Source organism: Manis pentadactyla, chromosome 1, assembly GCF_030020395.1.
Source record: "Manis pentadactyla isolate mManPen7 chromosome 1, mManPen7.hap1, whole genome shotgun sequence".
In the NCBI taxonomy this organism is placed as follows: domain Eukaryota; kingdom Metazoa; phylum Chordata; class Mammalia; order Pholidota; family Manidae; genus Manis; species Manis pentadactyla.
This window is the reverse complement of record NC_080019.1, coordinates 236,050,280-236,077,672: the sequence shown is the minus strand read 5'-3', so window position 1 is coordinate 236,077,672 and position 27,393 is coordinate 236,050,280. Positions and strand designations below refer to the sequence as shown.

The 27,393-nt window shown below is 49.0% G+C and overlaps 1 protein-coding gene across 6 annotated transcripts in view; it reads left to right on the top strand.

Moving 5' to 3' along the window:
• ARIH2 (ariadne RBR E3 ubiquitin protein ligase 2) overlaps positions 1-27,393 on the top strand; it is a 44,738-nt gene that overhangs the window by 14,012 nt on the left and 3,333 nt on the right. For 4 of the 6 annotated variants that reach the window (XM_057487891.1, XM_036877628.2, XM_057487887.1 and 1 more), the window contains 10 exons: positions 15,745-15,812; positions 18,375-18,438; positions 19,885-20,035; positions 20,678-20,799; positions 22,143-22,252; positions 23,556-23,673; positions 24,614-24,664; positions 24,745-24,766; positions 26,202-26,353; positions 26,876-27,019. In XM_057487891.1, the coding sequence (XP_057343874.1) occupies positions 15,745-15,812; positions 18,375-18,438; positions 19,885-20,035; positions 20,678-20,799; positions 22,143-22,252; positions 23,556-23,673; positions 24,614-24,664; positions 24,745-24,766; positions 26,202-26,353; positions 26,876-27,019 (1,002 nt within the window). Of the gene's footprint in view, positions 1-5,292; positions 5,339-15,744; positions 15,813-18,374; positions 18,439-19,672; positions 19,794-19,884; positions 20,036-20,677; positions 20,800-22,142; positions 22,253-23,555; positions 23,674-24,613; positions 24,665-24,744; positions 24,767-26,201; positions 26,354-26,875; positions 27,020-27,393 lie in introns of those variants that run through there. The other 2 variants (XM_036877631.2, XM_036877629.2) reach the window with 2 other exon arrangements.

The window sequence follows — 27,393 nt, the reverse complement described above, 5'->3', positions numbered from 1 at the left end:
GTTTTATGTACAATATCATGTCATCTGCAAACAGGGACAGTTTGACTTCTTCCTTACCTATCTGGATGCCTTTTATTTCTTTGTGTTGTCTGATTGCCGTGGCTAGGACCTCCAGGACTATGTTGAATAAAAGTGGAGAGAATGGGCATACTTGACTTGTTCCCGATCTTAAAGGAAAAGCTTTCAGCTTCTCGCTGTTCAGTATGATGTTCGCTGTGGGTTTGTCATATATGGCCTTTATTATGCTGAGGTACTTTCCCTCTATACCCATTTTGTTGAGAGTTTTTATCGTGAATGGATGTTGAATTTTGTCAAATGCTTTTTCAGCACCTATGGAGATGATCATGTGGTTTTTGTTGTTCTTTTTGTTGATGTGGTGGATGATGTTGATGAATTTTCGACTGTTGTACCATCCTTGCATCCCTGGGATGAATCCCACTTGATCATGATGGATGATCTTTTTGATGTATTTTTGAATTTGGTTTGGTAATATTTTGTTGAGTATTTTTGCATCTATGTTCAGCAGGGATATTGGTCTGTAATTTTCCTTTTTTGTTGTGTCTTTGCCTGGTTTTGGTATTAGAGTGATGTTGGCCTTGTAGAATGAGTTTGGGAGTATCCCCTCTTCTACTTTTCGGAAAACTTTAAAAGGGAGGATGGGTATTAGGTCTTCATTAAATGTTTGATAAAATTGAACAGTGCAACTGTCTGGTCCAGGAGTTTTGTTCTTAGGTAGTTTTTTGATTACCAATTCAATTTCCTTGCTAGTAATTGGTCTATTCAGATTTTCTGTTTCTTCCTGGGTTAGCCTTGGTAGGTTGTATTTTTCTATAAAGTTCTCCATTTCTTCTAGGTTATCCAGTTTGTTACCATATGATTTTTCAGTCTGTAGCAGTTTTATTTACAATAGCTAAAAGCTGGGAACAACTCAAATATCCATAAACAGATGAGTGAACAAATAGTGCACACACATAGAACAGCACGCTTCTCGGTAGTGTAAGATAGAATGATCATTGATAAATGTCAGAATGACTGCACTGCATGGGGGAACCTGGTGGGTGAAAAGAGTAAACGTTTTGTGATGGCAGTCATATCAAATTGTAGAAAATGCAAACTAATCTATCGTAAAGGAAAATAACTCGGTGATTTCCTGGAGAGTTGGGAGGGCAGGAATAGAGAGATAATTAAAGAGCGCAGGGTAAATGCACCTCCCATTTTTGAATACTGTGAAGGGGAAAGTATGCTATAAACTCATAATAACAAAGAGAACAGGTCAGGGGGCATCGTCATTGCACATGGGAGCCAGTTTGTCCAGCAGATCTTTGAAGAGGCCCTCCTGACCACAAAGCCTGCAGAAGTATGCTGCACCCGGGCTTACTCAAAGGTCTGCATGTAGAATGGTCAGCCCTACCCGCACGTGGTCTCCAGACAAAACCGTCTGCTATTTTTAAGAAATAGTATGACCTGGGGAGGCGGAGGGCCCTTAAAAGGTGTGAGATTTGGTTGGCCTCATTATTTGGGGGCCCTTGAGTCTTGAGTAAGAGCTCTTTCTGATAGATTATCCTGAAGAGAAGCCCGTCAGGTGATAGGTTTTGTCCACAAACGAGCATAGTGTGGAGTCATTTTCTGCCCCCACCATTGTAATAGTCACATAAAACTAACCCTTTTAAAAGGCATATGATTCACTGGCATTAGTATATTCACAGTGTTCAGCAACTGTCATATCCTTCTAGTTCCAAAACAGTGTCATCCCCCCAAAAGGGAGGCTGGTGCTCATTCTGCAGTTACTGTCCTCTCCCCCAGCCCCTAGCAACCCCTACTCTGCGTTCTCTCTCTGTGGGGTCACCTAGTCTGTTTGTCATATAAATGGAATCATGTGACCTTTTCTGTCTGGTTGTTTTCATTTAGCGTTATGTTTTCGAGGTTCATCCAAGTTTTAGCATGTGTCAGTACTTCATTCCTTCTTTTGGTGACCCTTCACTTTTTAATGTGAATGGCTAAACAAGAATCACCAGACATTTGAGGAAAACATGCAAAATTTTAAAAGAAAAGAAAAAAGAGAAGAAAAATTGACCTACTGAAACAGACCAGTGGATGATTTTGTTTGTTTTTGAAAGCACACTCTAGTATCCTTGAAGATACTCCAGAAGATGTGGCATCCATAAAACAATCAGATGCCACAGGAGCATCTGAAAGGAGGAAAACATTAAAGTAGAAGAAGAAGAAAATTTCCAGGAGCTAGAGAGATGCAGACTTCGTGTTGCAAGGGCCCACCCATTGCCCAGGGGGCGGGGACAGACCCACTGCTATAGGACTGTCACTGAAACTTAGGATAACGAGGATAAACAGAAAGGCCTCACCGTGTCCACAACAACACACCAGGTTTTCTAAATGAAATGGTGGTCAGATGCCTCCTCAGCAACAGTGGCGACCAGAGGACCACGGAGCAACAGTCTTCATAGATTGAACCTGGAATTCTGTCCTTGCAAAATAAATTCATTTTCAGATGTGCAAGGACTCCTAAAGTTTACCTCCCTTGCACCTTTTCTGAAGTAGTTACTTATAGATGAAGATCAGAATGAGGAAAATAAAGAATTCAAAAAATGATTAAAGTAATACTATATAGTCCACAGAAAAGTCTTACGATATCACCTGTATAACAGGTGCCCCAATTCGAACAGAATTTTGGTGGATCCAGGAAAAATTTCTTTAGGGACAGGAAGTGGAAAACTCCAAGCAACAGATAGAGTGACATGGAAGACAGGACGTGGTGAAGAAACCAGGGAGCCCTGCACAGGGGGTGAGGGCAGTCCGTGGAGAGCAGGAGGCCTGCCGCACACAAGGTGCAAGCCAGACGCGAGGCAGACGAAGCACGAGTGATTGGCAGCAGCCAAGCGAAGACAGCACATCTGGGCCTAATGTGTGAATAGTCTCCTTCAAGTGGCCCAAGGTTAGTGGTATGGAAACCCAAAGCAGTTCTGGGCTTGTAAAAAGCGTCTTCAGTTACAAAGGTAACCGGTAGTACTGATCTGAATATTAAAAAGTCAGGTTTGGAGGGGAAGGGAGTGGGTGAGCACACTAAATCTGGGAGAGAATTAGGGGCGTGCTCTGCCCTGTGGGTAACGACCAGGAGACACTAGACAGACTAGACAGATGGCTGCTGGGGGGACGGACCTCAGTCCTTTTCATCAAAATGCTTTTCATGAACCATTTGATTTTCTTTGTTCATTGGTAGTTGGGACGGGTCAAGAATTTGTTGGTACCTAATAAACAAGTGTTTCCTGAGTGTCTTCTGTTGTTTTAACTTTTAGGTGGGTGCTAAGAGTGATGGAGAAAATAGTTTGACTTGTACCATGTAAGGTGACTTAAAGATCTTTAGTTTCTGCTAACTTCTTAGAGTGGATGGTGTGAGAGGAGGTATATATAAAACTTTCTTTCCTTCTGGTTCATATTTTTCTAATATATCCACTAAAAGCACCATTTGCTTATCTTACTCTGTTGAAAAATTTCAAGTCAGGACTCCGGCCTGAATTCCTTCCTGTCCCTCTGTAAGCCATGCGTTTGGTTTCTGCGTCCTCAGACCTTGGCCCACCGCCTTTTTCCTCACCTCCCTCAGAGCTGTGTCTGCCTCTTTTGCATCCCCTGGGGGCGCGGTGCTGGGAAGGCCTTGGTGCCTGCCTGCCCTCTGGAGGAGCCCATGGCTGTGCAGGGACTGGAGACAGGCAGAGGGCGTGTCAGCCGGCAGGACCTGGTTCTTGGGGCGGATGGAGAAGGAAATTGTTTTAGAAGTGTATCCTCAAGGAGTTTCCATTCCGATGGGGATTTACATAAGCAGGAAGGTTATAAAAACAGTGTCCCATGCTTTGTGCACAGATAAGGACAGCAGCCAGTAGCTCTGTCTTTGAAACCTGCTGTTGGAGTCTGTGTGGCTTTGTCAGTAAGATGTGCTGGCCTCCCAGGTGTCTGGGTGAATAGAGGACCCTGACGGTGCCACCGGGATGGCACTTAGTATTCCTGCTTATCTGCCTCCTCACAGTAGCTGGGAGAGAGCAGTGGTGCTGATTCTTGGACAGGATGGGATTGTGGCTGCAGGAACATAGTAGGAGATTTGGCTTTTAGTCCTACTATTTGCAGTTCATCAAATATGAGCTCCCATTTACATTTCTTTTGATTGTGGGTATAGGGCATGACCTTGGTTCACAGAAATGGCGGCAGTCCTGCCTGTAACGGCACCCAGCAGAATCGTAGAAGGGACCGTTAGCAGCCTTTTGTACTAGGTACTTCCCAGAGGTCTTCCACTGGTAATGCCATGTACAGACAGGCCGGCTGGGATTTCCTTCCTAATGATCGAGAGGGTGGGGGACAGGTGAGGCACAGGTTCAGTGGGCTTAGCCATAAGGTGACATAGGAGCTGGGTGATGGACACATGGGTTTCATTGTGTACTCTTCATAATAAAAAAAGTACCCTTATGGTCAAGGAATGATGACTTTTATATTTTTGTCTTACCCTATTTTGCATAAATAACTTTTTGCTTAGTGAAGTCTTTGGGAGGTTTTTTGTATAGATTTTACTGAACAGAGGCCGTAACAGGACTGAATTGAGGTTAAACTAGAAAACAAGCTTCAAATTTGTATTTACTAATCAGATTTTTGAAAGCACATAGAATGTGTGGGTGCCTTGAGTACAAGTCAGCCCTCTGAATGAAGACCTGTGGAGAGAAAATGGAAGGGGACACGTCGGGGTCGGGAGCCAGCGGGCCAGCCTTGGAGAGGCCGCCAGCACGCAGGCGTGAGGCAGGGGCAGGTGAAGGCCCGCCGCTGGCAGTAGACTTGAGGGGTGGGCCCTGCCTGAGGCCAGAGGCCAGAGGCCCTGGGTGCTCATCCCCACTGCTGCTGCTGATCCTGCCCATTCGCGGTCGGGCTCGCCCACTCCTTTGTCTCTCTGCTTTAATCTTGCTTCTTCCTCTTATCCCTTTAGTATCTTCTTACCTCGCCCTGCACCCCAAGACCTGAGTCTGTCCATCTCGGTCTCTTTAGGCTAGCTTTCCTGTCCCTTCTACCTCAGGCCCAGGTGCTGCTCCCCACAGTCCACTGCTTCCCCGCGCCCCCCCCCCGACCCCCTGCTGTTTAGTGATGACCACTAGTGTTTGTTAACAAATGAGATTGGATCAACGAAGTGGCTTGACTCAGGCTGAGGCATGGAGACCCATTCGTGTAGACTTTAAAGATTTCAGGCAGTTAGCAAGTAAGAATTCTAAATAAAAATTGAAACTACCACCTGTATTTTTTCAGGCCGTTGATGCTCACTGCCATCAGCTGCATCCTCCCCATGGCACTGGTAAGTGTGGGAAGGGCTGGTGACAGTTCTGGTGGGCTGCTGGATTTCTTTTTTCTGGGGGAGAAATTCTAGTTGCAAGCTTGTTATTAACTTACCCCTGAGGGCTGGACAGCTTGAGCCAGCTGTAGGAAACGAGGAAGACGCAGCTGGCCACGCTTGTGGGCTGCCTTGGGGAACCGTTGTCAGGGGCAGAGGCCCTTCAGTACGTACCTTGATCCTTCTGCGAAATAGCATGTTTTACGCATTGTTTTGAATAATAAACATACACTGTTCAAGTGCCCTGGGATGTCAAGTTATAACTGTTAAATTTCCTGAAACTCTTAAAACATTTTTCCCAAAGATAGATGTTGGCTGTGTGTTGGAAAAGGTCCAGAATGTCGTGGGGATCGATTGCTTCCTCAGTAGCAGGATTTGTCTCCCTCTGGTATTTTGAGTTCTTTGTGGTCAGGGGATCAAGAATTGTTTGTTCCAGTGATTAATATAAAATCCCGATAGAGTACTTGACTTTTGGGGGTGGGTAGGGTTTAGTGAAAACCAGAAAAGAATTTGTGGCTCTCATTTACTAACAAACTTCAGGTGGACTTGGGACCTGTGATTTGAAAAATTATTTTACTTCCATCTGCTTTCTGCTTAGGAACCTAATGGAGAAAATAGACACAGTGAAATGGAAATCTAGAGTGGGGCAGCAAGTCACAGAATAAATATGAGTGTTAACCCAACTGCTGCTGGCGTTGCCTCATCTAAGATCCTGAGATCTGGCAGCTGTCTCAGTGAGTGGGCAGAGGCCACCAGATTCAGTTTTATCTCACCAAGATGGCCTGCATTCCCAGCCCACAGTTTGATGTGGACGCTGTTTCGTCTCCCTGGTCTCTGAAGCCCTTAGGTCATGCAGGAGAACGCCTCCAGAATTCCTAAGAAATGCCGAGGTTGTGGACTTGGATCTCCTAGCTGTGCCAGAAACTGCTTGCTAGTGTTACAACCTCATCGCATCTCTGCGAGAGCAGCTTTAGCCCATTGGCCTAAATCCCCACCCACAGGCCGACTTGAAGCAGGGATAGAATTGTGGCACATTTACCACCACCTTCATAAAACATGGAAGGAGAACTTGGCTGCCTGCAGCTTTCCACCATAGGACCTGTGCACAAGTGGTGACTACTATGCGTCTTGGGCCTGTATCAGGGAAATATCTCTTAAGTGCCTGTCCCAGACACAGAGAGGGCGGCAGAAGATGTTTGCCTGCAAACTTGGGGCAACACTGCTGACTAGCAGCAAAGTCCTTGACATGCATGTAGCTAAGTGCTTCCTGGAACAAAACCTGGAACCCATCTGAGGGTGTTTGGACTATAAATGCGATGGCAAACAAGCCAGGTTGAACTGGGGAAGCAAGCAGTGTCCAGTGTGAGTTGCAGCAGGAATGGCCTCAGGGTCCTTTCATGCTGGAGGGAGAGCTCCCCAGCAGCTTCTGACACTTTGAGGGGACAGGGCATGAGGGAAAAGGGCAGTGAAACTGGACTGCATTGGGCCCCTACTCTGACCCTGCCTGGGCAGGCTTTCTCTGGACCACCCAGAGACTTGACCCTTTGGTGGGCTGCGAACCCCTGCCTGTCCTCCCTTCCCCCTTGATCAGTTACGCTCCCTTCCCCAGCTCCCAGGAAAGATGAGAGGGGTGTTACCATCTTGGGTCTGTGTTCACACTGACATGGCTTGGGCACGCATGTGGTGGCTCAAAGGCGGGCCCAGGGAGTGAGGAGCAGGCCTGAGAGCTGTGGTCTGTGGCACTGACAGACTGGGAGCAGAGCTTCCCAGGGAGCCAAGTGGGCCTGGTCTGGGGGTTCAGAGTGATGTCAGCTTCATAGACCCGTGTGGAAGTCATATCTACTTAAGCTGAAATGCATATTGTGTGTAATCAGCTAACCTTTGGCAAAACCATGTCAGAACTCTGAGGGAGAATCTCAATTGGAGAAGTGAGAAAAAGGCCAAAATGAGCTGTTTGATGCGGTAGTGTAAGAGCTGTTGATTGTGATGCTTGTTTAAGCATGTGATTGCGTTGAATTAAATTTGGCACCACCCACCCCTGATCTGTGTTACAAAAAATGTTGAAAGTACAAAGAAGTTTAAAGACCTGTGCAGTGGGCGTCCATGTACCTGCCATCTAGAGTATACAGCTGTTAACCTTCTGCATGTGCTTTATCATATATCCATCAGTCTTATTTTTATTTAGCCTTATAGAAGTACTATGTACATTCCAGTAAATTCACCCATCTCAAAGTGTACCATTAGATGAGTTCAGTAAGTTCACACATCTGTGCAGCCATCATCACAGTCCGACACGGAACATTGTTATTCCTTCAGAAGGTCCTTGGTGTACCTTGTGCTCAATCCCCACTTCCTGCCCCAGGCAACTTGTGATCATCTTTCTGTCTTACAGTTTTGCCTTTTCTGGAGCTTCCATGTAAGTGGAACTGTGCAGAATGTAGTCTCTTGGGTCTGTCCTTCCACTCGGCATAATGTCTTTGAGGCCCATCCACGTTGTACGGCAATGGCAGTGCTGCTGTCCTTGTTCCGCCTGAGTGTTGTGTGGAGAGATGCATTTTGTTTATCCATTCATTCATCGGTTGACGGACTTGGGGTTGTTTCCAGTTTTTGGCTGTTACAAACTATGCTGCACTGATCATTCTTGCCCAGGGCTCTCTAGATGGATGTCTGTCTTTGTTTCTCTTGGGTGGATGTCTAGGAGTGGGACTGTGTGGTATGTTTAACACTTAAGAACCTGTGAAACTGGTTCCTGAGGTACTCTACTATTTTATGTTCCCACAGCATTATGTAGGGGTTCCAGTTCTTCCACATCCTTGCTTAACCCTTGATATTGTCAGGTTTTTTATTATAATCATTCTAGTGAGTCTGAAGTGGTATCTTGTGGTTTTAATTTGCATTTCCCCAATGACTAATGATGTTGAGGATCTTATTTGCTGTTCATATTTCTTTGTGAAGTGTCCAAATCTTTTGCCCATTAAAAAAATTGGGTTTTTCATTAGTGAATTGCGTGAGTTCTCTGTATATCCTCAAGTCCTTTATCAGATACATGATTTGCAAGTATTTTCTCCCACTCTGTGGCTTGTCTCTTCATTTTCTTAATGTCTTTGAAAAGTAAAAGTTTTTGATGAAAGTCCAGTTGATCAATTATTTTTCCTTTAAGGATTGTGATTTTTTTTTTGTTATGTCTGAAGAAATTTTTGCCTAAACCAAAATCTTCTTGCAAAGATTTCCTTCCGTGGTTTCTTCTAGAAGTTTTAGTTTTCAGTTTTACATTTAAAATCTTTGGACTGTTTTTGATTAATTGTACGGTATAAAGTAAGGGTCAGTTCTGTTTTCTTTTGTATAACAATGTTCAGTAATTGCAGAACCATCTGTTGAAAAGACTGTCCTTTCCTTCATTGAATTACCTTGGTCCCCCATGTTTGTTTAAATTCAACCATAAGCATATGAATTTACTTCTGGACTTTATTCTGTTCCATTGATGTATATGTCTGTCCTTAAGCCAGTACCCTACTGTCTTGATTACTGTAGCTTCATAGTAAGTCTTGAAGTCAGATGATGTCTTCTAACTTTGCTCTTTAAAGATTGCTTTGGATATTCTGGGTCCTTTACATTTCCACAAATTTTAGGATCAACTATTAATTTGTACCAACTCCCTCCCTTCCCCAAACCCCTGCTTTGATTTTGACTACCTTGATTGCTGTGTTCAGTCTACAGCTGTGTTGCCCAGGGGTAACAGTGAGCACGTGCAGCCACTGGGCGTTTGAAATGTGGCCATTGGGATTGGTATGCTCTCTAATTCTAAAACACATGGTGGGCTTTGAAGATGTAGATGAGAAAAGGCTGTAAAGTAATTCATTGATAATGTTCTGTGGGTTCCGTGTTGAAATAATGTTTCAGATATATTGGGTTAAAGAGGCTGTGGTGGTGAAACACAAGTTCTCCTGTTGACGATTTGGTTTCCATTTGTTTGCTGCCATGTGGAAATATATTTGATGTCTGTGTATCACCCTTGCATTTTGCTTCCTTACTAAATCTGTTCATTAGTTCTAGAAGTAGTTGTGTGGGTTCTTCCTTTAGGGTTTTCTGTGTTAGTCGTCATCTTATCTGAGAACACAGGCGGGTTTCTCCTTACCACCCCGCAGGGCCCCTGGCGTGATGACGATGAGACGGTGAGCGTGGCACCCATGCTGTGCTCCCCAGCTTGGCATCCCCTCTCTCGCCGCTGGCTGTAATGTTTTTTGTAGGTGCTCTACATTACATTCAGGTAGTTCACTTTTTTCCTAATTTGCTGAGAATTTTTATCTTGGGTGATCAGATGGGTTTTTCGCATTTATTGAAGTGCTCATTTGTTCTTTCCCCTTTTCATTTTGTTGATTCAGTGAATTACATTTGGGAGTTTTCAAATGTTAAATTGGCCTGAGATTCTTGAGATAAACCTCACTTATGATATCTTGTTCTTTTTCTATATTGCTGGATTTAATTTGCCAAAATATTTGGATTGATTTTTATGTCTTATTTGTAAGGCATACTGGTCTGTAATTTTCTTTTTTTTCCTTTTTGTCAGATTTTTGTGTCAGGGTTATGTGAACCTCATAAAACGAGTTTGGAAGAAGTATTCTTCCTATGGGTTTGAAAGTGTATGTAAATTAGTGTTGGTAGAATTCACCAGTAAGCACTTGGTGGGCCTGGAGTTTTGTGAGAAAATTTTTGCCCATGAACTCAATGTCCTTAATAGATATAGAGCTGTTTCATTTTTCATTTTGTGTCAGTTTGGGTATTTCATCTAAAATACCAAATTGCTTAGACTTAGATTTTTCATGTTATTCTGTCAGTCTCTTTTCATGTCTGTCAGGTCTCTGGGCTGACAGCCAGCCCCTCTCAGCCCTGTCGCTGGTGGCTTGTGCCCTTTCTCTGAATCGCTCTAGGCAGGGAGGTGCGTGGGGCGCTGGGGTCCCTTGGGCTCTTGCTGGACTCTAGGGTGTGGTTCAGTGGTTGGTCAGTCCCGGTGACTTCCAGTGAGGCTTAAGTTTCCGCCGATGGGCTTTAAACAGGGTGAGAACTGACGCTGGCAAACCGTAAGAGCTCTTGAAGAGCTGTTACTGTCCTGTTGGGCTGGGCTGTAGGAAGCTCACCTGAGGATTGTGGAGGGGAGAGGCCAGACACTACACAGGCCTATCCGTATAAGATGCCTTTCTGGCATCCAGGTGATAAGAGGGTCTTCTGATGGGAGTGCTGAGGAGAGGAGAGGCAGGCCTAGACAGTGGAGTCGGGGCGTGGGAGAGCCATCTTCAATGTGCCAAGGAGGGCGTGCAGAAGGGGGACCCTGGATGGGTGCTGCACACGGCTTGTCACAGAGACCTAAAGGGGTGTTCAGGCAGAGGGAGTCTAAGTGCCTGATTCTCCCAACAAGGCAGAGCATGAGGAATGTTTGTTGAGGTTGGCTGCAAGGGAGTTCATATAAAGAATACCTTGGTGTGTCCACTCTCAGCATTTCTGAGCCGACTGAAACTCAACAGCTGAAGTCAGTGTCTTGCCGAATGGTGAACTGAGATAAAATCACTGGGCTTTCTAAAGTACTATATATACATTATCAAACGTGATTCTTGAGAAAAGCTTTAAGATACAGTTTAACATGATTTGGGAGAAGTGGGTAGGAAAACAGCTTATCTCAGCTATTGAGGGTCTTGGTTTAAATTCATTGTAACTAGTCTTGACTCAAGGTCTTGTGAAAGTCCCAAGTGGTGGTCAGAGACAGATCCCACCAGCTTAGGGCCTGCAGTTCAGACGGGTGAGAGTCTGGGTGCACAGTGGCCCGTCCCTCTGAGAGCAGCACTCTTTGGTCCCTGCGTTGGAGAGAATGGTGGGCTCCTGTGTCTGTGAGTAGAGGCTCAAACACCCTGCACTACTAGTTCCTAGTTCCTCAGCTAATGTTTCCACAAGTAGGAAAGGACTCAAATAAATAAGACTTTTAATCTCATCATGGCACATTGCTATAAGAGAACTGCTAGTTTATCTTGACCATGACATGTCACATGTCCCTTTCTGAGTTATTAGTCTTTGGTGTCAGTGGTTGATTGCCACCCTGGACCCATTTTCGTTTGGGAAAGGGTTGACCTTTTCATGGTAAGCCCTTGTTGGTAATACATAATCCTGACTGCCCCCAGGCGGTATAGTTTGTTGATTGGAGCAGTCCAGCAGGGGTTCATCAGGATTCTGCCGAGACTCTTTTCTCAGAAAATGCGACTTTCCAGTTGTGACGTGTTGACTGATGGAATCGGGTGGATAGAATCCAAATGGACTGCTGAGCTCTGAGCGTTAAACAGCAGTGGAGTGAATAGTAGGGCAGTCCTTGCCAAGAGAGCTCAGCTGTGTGCGCTCAGGAGTGACAGCTTTCAGTCTCTGATGGCTAATGTCATCCACAGGGTTCATCCTGGACTTCCTGCTGAAGGTGGCTAAGTATTGGCTATCCCACCCCCCTTTCTGCCCTCTGGGAGGTTGCTGGGGGTGTGCAAGTAGTGGTCTCCTATGTCCTGGATCGGGAGGAGATCGCCCCCTGCTGGACCACGGTTAGTGTCACCTCCGGGCACTCCTAGCCATGCTGCTTTTGCTCCCAAAACCCTTGGGACATGACTTCCCTGTAGCTCTCCCCTGGCACCCAGTACTGGGCAGCATGCAGTCATGCTGCGCTTTGCTGAAATTGGTGGTCTCAGAGTCCTTCAGGTTTATAGTGGATTACTGAGGGCAAGAGTCCCTGGCGTTCTCTGATACAGAGTGAAATAAGATGAATAATTTTCGCACGCTCACCTGTGATGTTGGTGTCCAGAAGTGCCTGTGCTGAAGGTGGGTGGGAGATGCACACAGCTGACATGTGTGCCTACAGCCTCATGTGCATCCATGTGTCCTTGGCTGTTGGTGTGGAAAGAACAGTCATCCCACTCCACTGCCAATTTTTTTTTTATTAAGGTATCATTGATATACAATCTTATGCTCAGGTTTCACTTGAACAACATTGTGGTTACTGCATTCCCCTGTTATCAAGTCCCCACCACATATCCCATTACAGTCACTGTCCATCAGCATAGGAAGATGCTATAGAGTCACTACTTGTCTTCTCTGTGCTATACTGCCTTCCCCCTGCCCCCCACCACATTATGTGCGCTAATCATAATACCCCTTAATCCCCTTATCCCTCCCTTCCCACCCTCCCCACCTCCCCAACCCCTTTCCCTTTGGTAACTGCTAGTCCATTCTTGGATTCTGTGAGTCTGCTGCTGTTTTATTCCTTCAGTTTTTGTTTTGTCATTATACTCCACAGATAAGTGAAAATATTTGGTATTTATCTGTCTCTGCCTGACTTAATTCACTGAGCATTATACCCTCTAGCTCCATCCATGTTGCTCCAAATGGTAGGATTTGTTTTCTTCTTATAGTTGAATAGTATTCCATTGTATATGTACCACATCTTCTTTATCCATTCATCTACTGATGGGCACTTAAGTTGCTTCCATATCTTGGCCATTGTAAATAGTGCTGCAGTAAACATAGGGGTGCATATGTCTTTTTGAATCTGGGATCTTGTTTTCTTTGGGTAAATTCCTAGAAGTGGAATTCCTGGGTCAAATGGTATTTCTGTTTTTAGTTTTTTGAGGAACCTCCGTATTGCTTTCCACAATGGTTGTACTAATTTACATTCCTACCAGCAGTGTAGGAGGGTTCCCCTTTCTCCGCATCCTTGCCAGCATTTGTTGTTCCTTGTCTTTTGGATGTTGGCCATGCTGACTGGTATGGGGTGATATCTCATTGTGGTTTTAATTTGCATTTCTCTGATGACTACCTATGTGGAGCATCTTTTCGTGTGCCTGTTGGCCATCTGAATTTCTTTGGAGAAGTGTCTGTTCAGATCCTCTGCCCATTTTTTAATTGGGTTATTTGCTTTTTGGGTGTTGAGGCATGTGAGCTCTTTATGTATTTTGGATTTAACCCTTTATTGGATATGTCATTTATGAATATATTCTCCCATATTGTAGGATGCCTTTTTGTTCTACTGATGGTGTCCTTTGCGTTAAACAGCAGTGGAGTGAATACTAGGGCAGTGCTTGCCAAGAGAGCTCAGCTGTGTGTACTCAGGAGTGACAGCTTTAGTCTCTGATGGCTAATGTCATCCACAAGGTTCATCCTGGACTTCCTGCTGAAGATGGCTAAGTATTGGCCATCCCACCCCCTTTTCTGCCCTCTGGGAGGTTGCTGGGGGTGTGCAAGTAGTGGTCTCCTACGTCCTGGATCGGGAGGATCCACCGCCAATTTTATAAAGTGCTAGATGTGCCTCCTTCACATTATTTCACCAGAGCTGCTCCTCTGGGATATTCTGAGTGGTCATTAGTGGACTTGGCTCTCTGCAGTTTTTGGCCCCAGCAGAGGGCCATGGCGTGTCCCATAGGCGGGCTGCACCAGGCTGGTCCTGAGGCTTTCTGCTCAGGTCCTCCTCTCTCTGCTGAGATTGAGGGAGCAGACCAAGGATAGTGTTAAATTCTGTTTCTTCAGGATGGTGGAGAAATTCCAATCAGAAAATCCACAGATTAAAGGCATGATGTTATTTAATTATCAGCATGTGAGTGGCCACCCTTTGCCCAGTCCAGTTCTGGACTCTGTGGTTCTGAGTTCTCCTGATCCCTCCTTTTAGCTTGAAGTCTCCACCAAAGCTGCCCTGCTGATACGGGCAGGTAGCTGCTGGACGTGGCTGGGACTCTGGGTGTCCTCAGTAGCTCAGTGCCTTGGTGGCACCTGGCAGCCTCTGCGTGGTGAGACATGTAGAAGTCAGGACAGCGCGGTGGTGTAGGGCTGAGTGGGCCCTTCTGGGTAGGAGATGGAGAAATGTTCCAGCAAGGGGCACATCCAAACGGCATCAGTAGCCAAGAGCTGCGTGGAAGCAGTCCTCAAAGTTTAAATGAAATGTCTCCGTTTTTTGCTTTGGCGTGTGGTCTTGTTGGATGAGTGGCCTTGTTATTTCCACAACAAGAAGTTCAGAGGTTGTAGTTCAGGACTCCTCGGCATGAAGTCTCCATAGGCCTCAGACAAGAAAACACTATAGCACCGTGTGTGGTCGGTGCCTCTTACCTGTGTGGAAGGGGATTAAGGATCCCCGCCCTTGGTGAGGTGAGCCATCCGCAGTCCTGGGTTTTCTCCAGGCGTACCTGGGCTGCAGGACAGGAGGCGCTCACAGCCCAGCCTTCGGCGCGGATTGTGCCCTGGGACAGGCGGGTGCCCTGTCTCCTTTAGGGAGTGACCTGAGTTCAGGAGTGGGGGTGCAGTTCTTAACCTGTGGACCAGGTGCTCACCCCCTCACAGGTCCTTGGCAGCCTGTTTGAACGCTCATCCCAGGAGCAGGGCGCCATGGTCCTGTGTGTGCCTGGCTCTCCCTGAGGGGGCAGTGCCCCCGTGTTGTGCTCTACTGTTCCTGGGAAGCCTGATCTAGGTCTCCAAACACTCCCTCTGCTGTGGCCCCCACCCTAGTCTGGACACTCTGGGGACTACGTCCCTGGTTAACAAGATAGTGTGGCCATCACATGTTCCTGCTACTCTACCACTGGCTTCCTTAGCCTGACATCAGAACTTGAGCTGCTTTCTGCATAGGGAGACTTACAAGGGCAACCTCTTGTCAGCAACCATGTAGTCCATGGAGTGGGGCTGTCGCATACTGTTCAGTGCCTTTCTGTTGAACATTTAGGTTACTTCTGGTTTTCTACTCTTGTAAGGCACTGAGATGCACATATCATCTTTCATTTCCTCAGAAAAATCTACAGAGGTGGACTTACCAGCCCAGAGCACCATCTGAGACTTTCTGACAGCCATAAGCAATGTGCTTTAAAAGAGAACGGGGGCCGGAGAGCTGCCCAGAGACTTTGCAGTTGTCCTTGCCTTTGGGGCTCATAGGTTGTAATCAGGTGTTCTTTGTTTTGTTTGCTGGATTTATATAGGAAGTCCACGCCTGGAGAGTCATTGCAAGCAGCAGGCCCAGGTAGAGGTGCCCTTCCCAAGTAGGGGGCAAATGTCACATGAGGGAGCCCACAGCTGTTCTGCTTAAGTCGGCTGCTGGGTTATTTACTGTACATGGGGTGGTATTTGCTTAAGTTCAGATAAAACTGATTTCTTGGAAGCATCACTAGAAGCATCACTAGTGAAAACAAAGATGGAAAAGTCAGATCCAGTCAGTCAGCAGTTTGGAGAATGCGAACTCGGAAGGTGAGGCAGAGAACCTGGAGGAAGAGTCGGAGAATCCAGCCGGGGCCGGCTGCAGGCGCAGATGTGTGTTTCTCAGCACAGGTAGAACGTGGAGGGTTATAACTGATCCTTCTCTCTCTTCTTTCCAGGTATCGCATTCAGTTGCTAAACTTATATTAGTTAATTTCCATTGGCAAGTTGCAGAGATACTGGACAGGTAAGGTGTTTGGCAGGGGGTGTGGGTGACACCCGTAACTCATCTTTGCCCACTCAGTGGGAACTATTGTTCACGTTTCGGAGTGTCCAACAACGTGCATATTATATTTTTAAAACACTGGATCATATCGTATATCCTTTTTCTCTCAATACATGGAGAACATTTTCCCATGTTGTAAGCATATATTTTTCTGCCCCAGTTTGATTGCCAGCACAGTATTTCATCATATAGATAGATCCATACTTTTCCCAAATCCCTGTTGCTGTACTGTGACTTTAGTTCACGTCCTTCATCCCATTGTTAATCTGTAAGCAGTGCCCTTCTCGGTGACACTTGCCAGCATCTCCAGTCCCTTCTTTTCGATACGTCAGGTGGGGAGAGCACCACCACATTTGGAAGATGACCTTAGGAAAGGTTGGCCAGCCTTCCACCCCCTCCAGGAGGCACAGATCTTGGGAGTCTCAACATGTTTTCGAAGCTGTTGGAGAAAGGGTTCTTCTCCTGTGCCTCCAGGGAGATGTCCTAGGCCCCACCCTCGGAGGCGTCTGCCTCTGCCTGCACAGCGTGCCTCATCCTCCCCACTACTGACATCCCGGGCTGGATCTCACTTCGCTGTGGGGAGACTGTTGTGTAAATTGCAGGAGGTCTGGCAGAATCCTTGCCCTCTGCCGGGAAGTCAGTACTGTAGTGCCCCCAGCGGTGTGAAATAGAAAATGTCTCCATACACTGCCAGCAACCCCTGGAGGTCAGAATTGCCCGTGTGAGAAGCACCGGTCACCAGCCCTGTGCCGTGTCGCACCCCAGAGGCTTCTCTTCTCGTGCGGCACGACTCCATTCGTCCGCAGAGGGGGTCATGCCTTTCCTCCTCCATGGCTTGGGTGGCTGAGTCGGCGAGCACAGCCCGGCCCTCCCAGGAGAAGCAGAGCTCGGGAATCGCTGCATGCTCACCCGCTCTGCTGTGGGGCTGAGCGTGTCGATGCCGCCCTCCCGCCTGCTCTTAGGGCTCCGGCGCCTCTGTCCGCTCTGGCCTGATGTGGGGTCGGGGATCTGGGCGGCCACACCGAGGCGATTACTAGTGTGAGAAGTAGGACATTGAAGGGGTCACTCTGATGAGGTGGGGTGAAGAAATCACATATACGAGATGTGACTCTTCCCTCCTCAGATTCCTCGTGGTTTTCCTGGGTCTGGGGTGGCACTTTTATTGCCCCATAATGATTGTTTTGATTTTTAAGTGTATTTATGCCACCCCTCATTCCAGAAAGGAATTAAATTTTTATTATGAAATATTTCTTTTTCAAAATGTTTGCATGCACCTGTGTGTGTAACGTGTGTAGGTTTTAAAGGATAGTAAAGCAAACACTCTTTAAGTGTCCACCCAAATTTAAGAAACTTTCCGGCCCTCCCTCTGCGGCCTCTGGCCGCAGTTCCTACCGGGCTGCATCTCTTCCTTCCTCTCCAAAGTGGCCAGTATCTTGAATTTGGTGTTGATAATTTTCTTATTTATTCTTAAATTTTATGTGTCTTTTAGTTCTTTATGTGTTTATGACTTCACAGATGTGGACTCATGCAGTATGTGTTCTTTGTTTTAAATTAACACAGTTGCATTTTAGGACATCCTCTCCACCCTCCTGTCAGAAACCATTTGTGAGGTTTTAGTTTTTTGCTATTACAAATAATGCAGCTCAGAATACTCTTGTACGTGACTCCTAGTGGCCTATAATTTTTCTAGGCTTCACTATAAAAGTGACTTGCCCGGCTGTCGGGGGTGTGTTTCTTCAGCTTTACTAGATATGCTGAAGTGTTTTCCACAGTACTTTACCATGTCTCATGCTGACCGTGGTGTATGAGTGTTTCTGACAGTGTGAGACTTAAAAGTCTTACACTCTGGTGGGTATAAATGGCATCGAATTGTTCTTAGTCTCAAAGTCCCAGATTCCTTAGGAGGTCGAGCATCTTGGCATATGCTTAATGGCCTTTTGTGCCTCCTCTTCTCTGAAATGCCTTTTCAGTCTTTTGTCCATTTTGTAATTGTTATTTTGTCTTTTCCAATGAACTTATAGGAGGTTTTGTTTTGCTTATTCTGAATATCAGTCCTTTGTCAATCATGTATATATGTTGAATTATCTTCCAGCTTATAGCCTGGTTCTTCACTTTATGGTGTCTTCCAGTGAACCCAAGTTCTTCAGTGTAGCATAATTTGCCAGAGTTTTCCTTCACACTTTGCATTTTCTGTGCCTTAAGATCTCCTCTCCTGTTCTGCAGAGACAGAGATACTTCCCATTTTTCCAGAAAAGATCCAGAGATTCATTCGTATTTCTCTCACGGTTCATTCCCTTTAAGGCAGGGTTATTACTCTTATACCAAATGAGCTAAAAACTGAAAGAGAGAAAATATTTGTGCTAAGGTGAAAGACAGCTTGGCTCTGTGGTGAGGTTATGGAGACAGAGGCGGAGACACTCAAGTGTGACCGCAACACATGTTGGTCTCTTCTGTTTTTGTTGAGAGGGAAAAATGTTTGTCTTCAGTGTGTGATTCCCTTTATTTCTGCTTTTTGTTTTGTAGATACAAATCTAATTCTGCTCAGCTGCTCGTTGAGGCTCGAGTTCAGCCCAGTCCTTCGAAACATGTGAGTGTGTCCTGCGTGAGGGGCGATCCCCGGTACACACGGCTTTGCTGTGGCTCCCAGTGTTCTCTCTGGGAAGTGTCCTCCCTTACTGATAGTGACATGCCTCAGACAGTTGCTCCAGTATGGGCCTGAATCTTCCTCACTGTAGTTTGAGCAGGGCGTCAGTCACTGCTGTTGGGCCTCCCCGGCTCCAGGCCCGTGCTGACACACAGCTGCACTCTGGTCCTGCGGGGCTCCGTGCTGGTCCCCTGCGTCCTGTGGGTCTGGTGCACTCTGCTTGTGCACTCCCTGGAATGTCCGGTCCTGTACCAGACTTGCTGTGGGACTGGAACTTGCCTTTAAAGACCCAGGCACAAGCCGTCCCTCACAAGCCTGACTCCTCTGACCTCTCCCCTTCGCACCCGTCTAGTTAGATCTTCACCCCTTTCCATGGGTGCGTGAGTGACTCACTCACCTCTTCAGCCGTGCCTGCTGTGTGGGGAAGCCATCTCTTCACAGCAGCTTCCTGTGTGTCTAGGAGCTCAGCAAGTGCCTGTGAAATGAGCTCTCAGGAGGGTGGACTGGGGCTCTGGTCACCACATAACTTCCCCAGCCTGGTAGGAGAAAGTCTCCAGGAGTGCACTGGGTACACATGAGAACACAGGCCTTCTCCCCGGGGGTTTCTTGTGCCTGCAGGGAGCTGACCGGAGCCTTGTGTGAGCCCAGCTGGTGGGGTGTGCATCAGTTTGTGGCTCTGGCTGCTTTGGGCCTGCAGGCCGTCTTTTCCTGCCATGGACAGCACAGTGTGGGCTCCGGGGTTCACGCTTTACAGCGACGTGCCCCCATCCTAGAGGAGTTTCCTCCTCTGTAGGCACCTTCCTCAGCCCAGTTAATTGCATGTGGCATCTCTGGTGTGTCACGGATGAGCTGTAGCTTTGCCAACACTGTATGTTTTGTGTCTTGGGCATACTGATCTGGGAAGGCCGCTGTCTCCAGCGAGTGAAGCCACGGAGTGGGCTGTGGGAGGGTCCCGAGCTCAGGAGCCTTTGTGCTTTGTGGTTGGGCTGCCAGTACTTGTTGAGGCAGCTCTGCCTGCTGCATGGAGCAGGACAAAAGGGAACCCAGTGGCCTCTAAAAAAAGTTGGCCTGAATGACCTCTAAGGACCTTGGCAGTTACAAAATCCTGAGCTGTTACTCAGCCTGACATTTTAGACTACTCTAAATTCTTACTTCAGCCTTCTCTCTGCCTCTCGTATCCTCAGGATCTGCAAGCCCAGCTCAGGGCTGCCACCTCCAGGAGCCTTCCTGGCCTGTGCTTTCTGCTCAGAGCCCTGGGGGTGCGCGGAGCCTGCGCACTGCACTCGATCCTGACACTGGTGCGGGGCTGGCATTTCCGGCTGCTTACCTGGCTGCAGAGGTGCCACGGGGCCCTGCTGCTCTCTGGCTCACACACTGTGTCTTCCCCAGGTCCCCGCCACCCATCCCCCTCACCACTGTGCAGTGTGCATGCAGTTTGTGCGGAAGGAAAATCTGCTATCTCTGGCCTGCCAGCACCAGTTCTGCCGCAGCTGCTGGGAACAGCACTGCTCGGTGCTCGTCAAGGACGGCGTGGGCGTGGGTGAGTGTCAGAGCCCGGGGGCACCTGTGGGTGAGTGTGTCAGAGCCCCCCAAGTCCTGAACAGAACGAGAAGAGGACGGCTGTTGCTGGGCACGTAGGTGAATGCTGGTGCCAGCACAGGGCTCGCGTTTGGGGGAGCCATCCTCAGGCTGCCTGCCCTGTTCTGCTTCCCCAAGTGGCTGCCGTGACCCAGACACCCAGGGAGTCTGCTCCGGCCAGGTGACACATGGGTCTGATGTGAGGGCTGTGTGCAGGAGTGCCACTCGTACTGTGGCTTCATGATGCTGAAGCTAAACTGGCATCCCAGCGATTCTGTCTGCAGAGCCTCCTTGTGTGGTGGTCGCAACTGGCACCTGATGTTCCCCATCACAAACCTGCACTGTCAGTCAGGACCCTATAAGAGTTTTTAAATGATAAGATTTTTAAATGTTTGTTAGATACATCTGTAATTTGGGGTAACATTTTGGTTGCACCACTTGCACCACTGTGCAAATATATTAATTTCTCTCTTCTTTGAATAAATTCTGCTGCTTCAAGGGCTCCCTGTGTGGAACCTGGATTCGTCTGTTGACTTGGTGGGTGACTGGGTCACTGTTTTGTCCTCTGCAGAACCCTTGTCCACCAGTTGTCTTTGCCCAACAGGAGTCTCCTGCATGGCTCAGGACTGCCTGCTCCGAACGCCAGAGGACTTTGTGTTCCCACTGCTGCCCAGCGAAGAGTTGAGGGACAAATACAGGCGCTACCTCTTCAGAGACTACGTGGAGGTATGGCGCGCTGGGCCTGCTGTGCCCTCCGGCTTCCCGGGTCTCCTTCCCGTGGCGTGCTCACCACGGCCATCAGGTGCCGCCATGTGATGAAAGGGCTCCGGGGCTTTTAAAAAAAACTTGAAAAACACTGGTAGTACAGAACAGAGGCCCTGGAGCCAGGCTGACGAAGTGAGTTCCATGGCTGGTGCTTGCCCACAGTATTACCTTCGACCTGATGTTTTGTTTCTGAGCCTTGATTTCCCCTTACAATGGTTGGACATCCCCACTTTATAGAGTGGCTCACGCAGGCCGTGGTGTCAGGGGGGTTGAGCACAAGGCAGGTCCGCCGGGGCACTGGCACTCTGCTCGGTCACTGTGTGATCCAGCACAGGGAAGGGGTACTACCTCTTGCGTGATTTGGAAACCTGCCCAGGACTCCAGCCTGTCCGCTCTGGAGGCCTTCCCTGGCGGGCTGCCTGTCCGTCTCTTGCCCGGCCTCTCAGCGGTCGTCTTGTCCTTTAGGCCTAAGCCTGTTGGGTTGATGGGTGGGCTGAGTCTCCGCACACATGGGCCACAGGATGGACGGAATGCCTTGCTCCTTGTGCTCTTTGCTGCTTTGGCAGATGCCTGAGGGTCGTGGAGCCCCTTGTTTTATTTTTAATTGAGGTAAACTTGGTATATAACATTATTAGTTTCAAGTGTGCAACATAATACTTTGATAATTTACACTACAAAGTGATCGGCACAGTAAGTCTCGTTACTGTCTTCAGTGTACAATTGGTCCCCTTCACCAATTTCATCCACCCCTAGCCCTCTTCCCTCTGATAACCAGCAGTCTGCTCTCTGTGTCTATCAGTTGAGTTTTGTTTTATGTTGCTCTTTTGTTTTTATTTTTTATTTCCCATGCTGTACTGTTATCCCCATGACTAATTAATTTTTTCCCTGGAATTTAGTTTTTTAGTTCCCATGTGCAAGTGAGATCATATGGTGGTGGTTTTTTTTTTTTGTCTTTGTGTCTGATTTACCTCACTTGGCGTAACACCCTGAGATGCAGAGCTAATAGGGCTGTTCCTCTCCAGGCCTGGGCCTGATGCACTTCCATCTCACAGATGCAGTTCTGTATTCCATTTTGTGAGCTGACCTTACATCATTCTGGTGAGGTGCCACCTACTTAAAGCTAAATATCAAAGGTCATGTCCAGTCTGCCTCATATCTGGTCCTCACCACACACATCCTGGATCCCTATTGCGCCTGATAGAAAGCATCAGCTGCAAGAACAGGCGCGCTTGAGTACTTAGAGGGCGAAGCTGGAGGCACCAAGGAGGGGCTGTCATCATCGTCTCCCCTTGGTGTGTTCACAGAGTCATTACCAGCTCCAGCTGTGCCCCGGCGCAGACTGCCCCATGGTGATCCATGTACAGGAGCCCAGAGCCCGCCGTGTACAGTGCAGCCGGTGCAACGAGGTCTTCTGGTAAGAGAGTGCAGCTGCGCGGCACCCTCACGCAGCTCTGCCACTGTGCCCTGTGAGGCTTCACCCGGGAGAGATGGCTCCCAGGGGGCCGCTGTGCAGGGCAGGGTGCGCCCTGGCACCTCATGGACCTTGAGCTGTCCATAGTGCTCAGTCGGACATGAGAAAGTGGCAGGATTCTTCGAAGATGTGCTGTGGTTTGTGCTTTTAAGATTCCAGGCCCGGAGACTGTGTGTTGGGGCAGAGGGGAGGGGCGTATCCCCCTGCACAGATAATTCACATATTACTGTATCTGGAAGCTATGCCTTGTCAGTGTTTTAATCTTTCCCTCAGCCTTTCTCGGCTGATTTTATAACACTGTTTCATAAATGTAGTTCACGTCTGCTTGGGGTTTAGTTTGTCGCATTGATGACTAGGAGGGCAATGGCTGCCATGGACTGAAGGGGAAAGGCACTCCCCTGATCCTGTTACTAACTTCATTCTCCCAACGGCTGTGTATTGATACTGTCATGAGGAAGAGGTGCAAGGTAATGGCAGTCATAATTAGGTCTACATCTGTCCGCCGCAGTCACACCTGGCTGGAGGGTTCGTGGTGGGGCTTCACAGACACTGCATGGAAGATGTGCTGTGTCTGCCTTTGAAGAAACAGCTAAAGGGTCTGTGGCTCTGCAGAGGCCAAGAGCCACTCATGCAGCCGCTTTCCATCTTCTGTCCCGGAGCAGGAGCTTCTGTCCCTGGGGCGTGTGCTACTATCTGCCTGAGCCCCACCACCTGCACAGCATGTTGGCTGTACAAAGGGGAATTCAGTGTGAGCGCCTCACCCCATGAGTGTCAGGACAGTTTTCTTCCCTTAGTGCCCAACAGCGTGGCCATGCCTCCTGTGGTCACCGTGCTCTGCCATTTGTGCGTCTTGCGGGCTCATCTGCCTTCCGGAAGGAGGTCTAGTGCCCTGCTTTGGGTCTGAGCCAGTGTGTCCTTCTCAGAGCATTTAACTGGGCCTTTGGGAGGCTGAGTTCTGAATTAGACATTCTTGCAGGAAGGGTTGATGCTACACAAGACAGTGAAAACGGAAATATTTCATTTGGTTATGTTGACAGTTTGTCTTAGAGGGGCTTAGACTGAAGAAAAGTTCACACAGAATTTTACTACGATCCTGGGTAAGTAAAAGTCCCAAAGGCCTTGAGAGGTGGCTTTACCTCTTTGACCAGCTCTGATTTAGGATCTGTTGGCTTGGAGAGAAGGAAAATTAAAAATCTGGAATCCTAACGTAATGATCATTTGAATGTTTCTCTTTTCTGGTTTTAAGTTTCAAGTGTCGCCAGATGTACCACGCCCCCACAGACTGCACCACGATCCGGAAGTGGCTCACCAAGTGTGCGGACGACTCTGAGACAGCCAACTACATTAGTGCTCACACTAAAGACGTAAGGACTGTGTCTTACCTGCCATGGATCTGCTCCCCTTGGTGCTTCCCAGGCTCGGTCAGGTGGGCCGTCTGAGAGCGCAGACCCAGGGTCCTTGCTGGAGGCCACAGACCCTCACCCAGACTTTTCGGTTGGCAGCAGTTTATTGTAAAGTGAAGTGCGTTGGGTGCATTCATTTTAATGAAATGCTGAAATGCCTGGAACAGTTGGACACACAGGGGAACCAATTAGAAGAAAACCAGGTTTTATTGAATGCCTTCTAGGCTTTAACAGCACAGGGAAGGACGAGGCTGATAGCCACACCTAGTAAACAGAAGGCTCTGATGCACACCCAGGCCAGAGCCCTGGACGACTCGGTACCTGGGGCTATACCCTGTACTGGTCATGTGCCGAGTTGATACACGTATAGACACAGCTGTGACTGTGACAGCCTGAAGCACAGTTGGCCTCATGGCAGTGGAGGGCACAGCGTCAGGCTCACCTCTGCACTGCCACCTGGGCTGCTGGCATCTCTCAGATGAGAGTGAGCAGGTTTAGCGGTGGTTTCCTCTCCCACTGCTGGATACAGAAGTCGAGGCAGGCCAAGCAGCACTCTGTCTGCTGTGGCAGCTCTGTGCTGTCTGGCATTCCTCCCGGGCTGGCAGGCTTTCTGCCAACTCGGTTGGTGCTAACTCTGAGCAGCCCTGTGGCAGAGACACGTGTGGGGCATGTGGCGGGGCTCAGCTGGTGCTCAGAATGTCACACAGCCAAACACGCTGATCTGTTCCCTTGAAATGCTGTTCTAGCTGCAGCAATCTGCCACATTTAAATGAGGTGCTCTCCCCAGAAGTGCCCGTGCCATGCGCTCGCTGCTGGGCTCGTGCACTGGGATTTCTGTGTAGTGCGTGTTTGCCGTGGCTCAGCAGCGCGCGAGCCTAATGGTGCCCTTTTGTCTCCCCAGTGTCCTGCATGCAACATCTGCATCGAGAAGAACGGAGGCTGCAATCACATGGTGAGCAGATGCTGGCCCTCTGCGCGCGGCCCGTGGCTTCGGCCAGGTCCTGACATGTCCCTTCTGCTTCCCTCTCACAGCAATGCTCCAAGTGCAAACACGGTGAGTCCTAGGCTGGGTGCTGCTGGCCCGTGGCAGCCTCCACCGCTTGTTTAGTGAGTACCTTTGCACTGACGTGACAGCCAGCAAAGGGCCTCGGCACTTCAGTCACAAGCAGCATCAGGCAGCTGTCGGGGTTTATAGTTTCTGGTCCCTCTGTAGTCACGCTGCCATCTTGCTGACACGTATAGACAGAGTCCAGGTAAGGCCGCCTCCTGCACCCTCACTCGTTTGGGAAGACTCTAGCATGTGCTTTTTATTTCTGCCAAGGCAGTAGCATGGGACTTATCCGTGTGGCCCTGTGGACACCTTTTAGAGCAGGCTGTACATGGTTTTACTGAAGGCAGTAAATAATACTTTCTTTTGAGGTTTTATAAAGCTTCTTGAGGGGCTTTGATGTGGCTTTTCAGGCTGCCTCTGTCTATCAGAAGGTTGTCTAGAGCCTGTTGGTTTTGCTTCCCTTCCTGCCAGATCAAGTAAAGAAATAAAATTCCTTCAGTTAGGAAATACATCCCCCAAAGTCTCTTACGCACTGCCGAGATGCTGACTGGGAGGCCAAGAACTTCTTTTTGTAAGGGTCCATCTCATCTTGTTACTGTGTCTCCCAGGAGCCACTCTAAGCAGGGTGAACATGGCAGGTCTCGGGAGGGAGCGGTGGCTCTGACGTGCAGCAGGAGGGTAGGCCGAGGATGTGGCTGCCTCCCCCAGGCATCCTGCTGTCCCTCTGCATGTCTGAGTGAAAGGAACACAAACTGTCCACTTGGACAGCGGGTAAGGCAGTTGAAAGAGCAGCAGCACGGTGGACACGCTAGTGCCCAGGCCACCCTGTGCTCCCCAAACATGTGCCCGCAGAATTCGCTGCCACCCCTTGTGTTGCTGTATGTGTGGGGCTTACCACCTAGACCGGCAGCCCTAGCAGTGCAGCCAGCACACTGGAACTCGAGAAGGAGAGGCTTCCGAGAGGAAAGGCCAGCGACCTCGGGCCTCCGGATGTGGCTTTAGTTAGCTTCCCGAAATTTTACAAGAGCCACTTTTGGGAAGCCAGTGAGCCAGCCTGGGGAGTGAATCCTGGGAGACGGTTCAGCCCATACTGGGGACTTCAGAGACTCTGCTGGCCCCTCTCCACATGACGGCAGGAGCTGTTTGGACGTGTGGCATCTGCCGCGGGTCTTTGTTTTTCTCTCCTTGCCTCTTCACCATGGAAGCAGAGCCACAGTTCTGGGTATGGGCTGCTGTGTAGTTGTAGGTCTTCCAGAAATGTGTTTTTTTGTTTTTTGTATTTTTTTAAGAATAAGAGAAAGGGAGAAAGACTTGATTCCCAACTTTGTGTGCGGAGCCTTCTAGCACAGGAGCTGGGCAGGTGGTCCTCAGGAGGCAGGGTGTGCTCCGAGGCCCCGGGGCCCGGGCAGGGGGTGAGACACTTCACCTGTCTGTGCAGACTTCTGCTGGATGTGCCTGGGGGACTGGAAGACCCACGGCAGCGAGTACTACGAGTGCAGTCGCTACAAGGAGAACCCGGACATTGTCAACCAGAGCCAGCAGGCCCAGGCCAGGGAGGCCCTCAAGAAGTACTTGTTCTACTTTGAGAGGGTAGGTGTCCCCACCTTCGGCTGCCCCTCGACGTGGCCTTCCTCCAGCTGACCCGCTGGGGTAGAACTCCAGTGCCTGGAAGCTGGAGCCAGCATGCACACCCGCTCAGGGCAAGGGGCTCCCACAGTGGTGCTGGTGGCACCTGCACAGGGTGGCTGTGGGCTCACAGGGCAGCCATAGCCAAAACAAAGGATGTGGTGCTGGCCCTGCTTGATGGATGGGCTGAGGGACAGTGAGGGCCCGACTGATTGCCAGATTGAGTGGGAGTGTCCTCCGGGGAGGCCCTCCAGAAACCCACAGAGCATGGCACATCTGTCCCCAGCACAGGAGTTGGGGGTGCTAGCTTTGTGTGGGCCTCAGGGTAGCTGAAGAAGTCCCCTCCCACACTCACCAGGACACACAGTCCCCGGAGGTCAGATGGGACCGTGGCCAGGCCCTCCCAGCCAGGGTGCCTTCTGAGCTCCTGTGTGGCCTCTGCACTTCCTGGGGCTCGTGCAGCTCTCCCCCCTCTGCCCCCTGCAGTGGGAAAACCACAACAAGAGCTTGCAGCTGGAGGCACAGACATACCAGAGGATTCACGAGAAGATTCAGGAGAGGGTCATGAATAACCTGGGCACTTGGATCGACTGGCAGTACCTGCAGAATGCTGCCAAGCTCTTGGCCAAGGTCTGTGCCTCCTCTTCAGAGCCCCGGTCGGACGCCTGGTCTGTCAGGCCCAGACCTCTGTGGGTGGGAGGCACTGTCAGGGGCAGGGGTTCGGTGCCCTGTGCAGCCCTGCATGCTTCTGCTTACGGGTCCACGGTTCCCTGGGCTGGGCCTGGCCCGCTGAGGACCCAGCCCTCTGCTGGGTGTCCAGAGCATTTCCAAGAAGAGTACTCCGCCGCCTCTGCCTGCAGGGAAGGAACTGCGGGGAAGCCAGAGCCCTTTTCTTCTTTTGTCCCATCCATGCATCACTCAAAGGAAAATAAGAGATTGTCTTTGGACAAGTATTGAGATAGATGTGTGGACTCTGATGTCCGACTCAAGAGGGAAGAGCCATT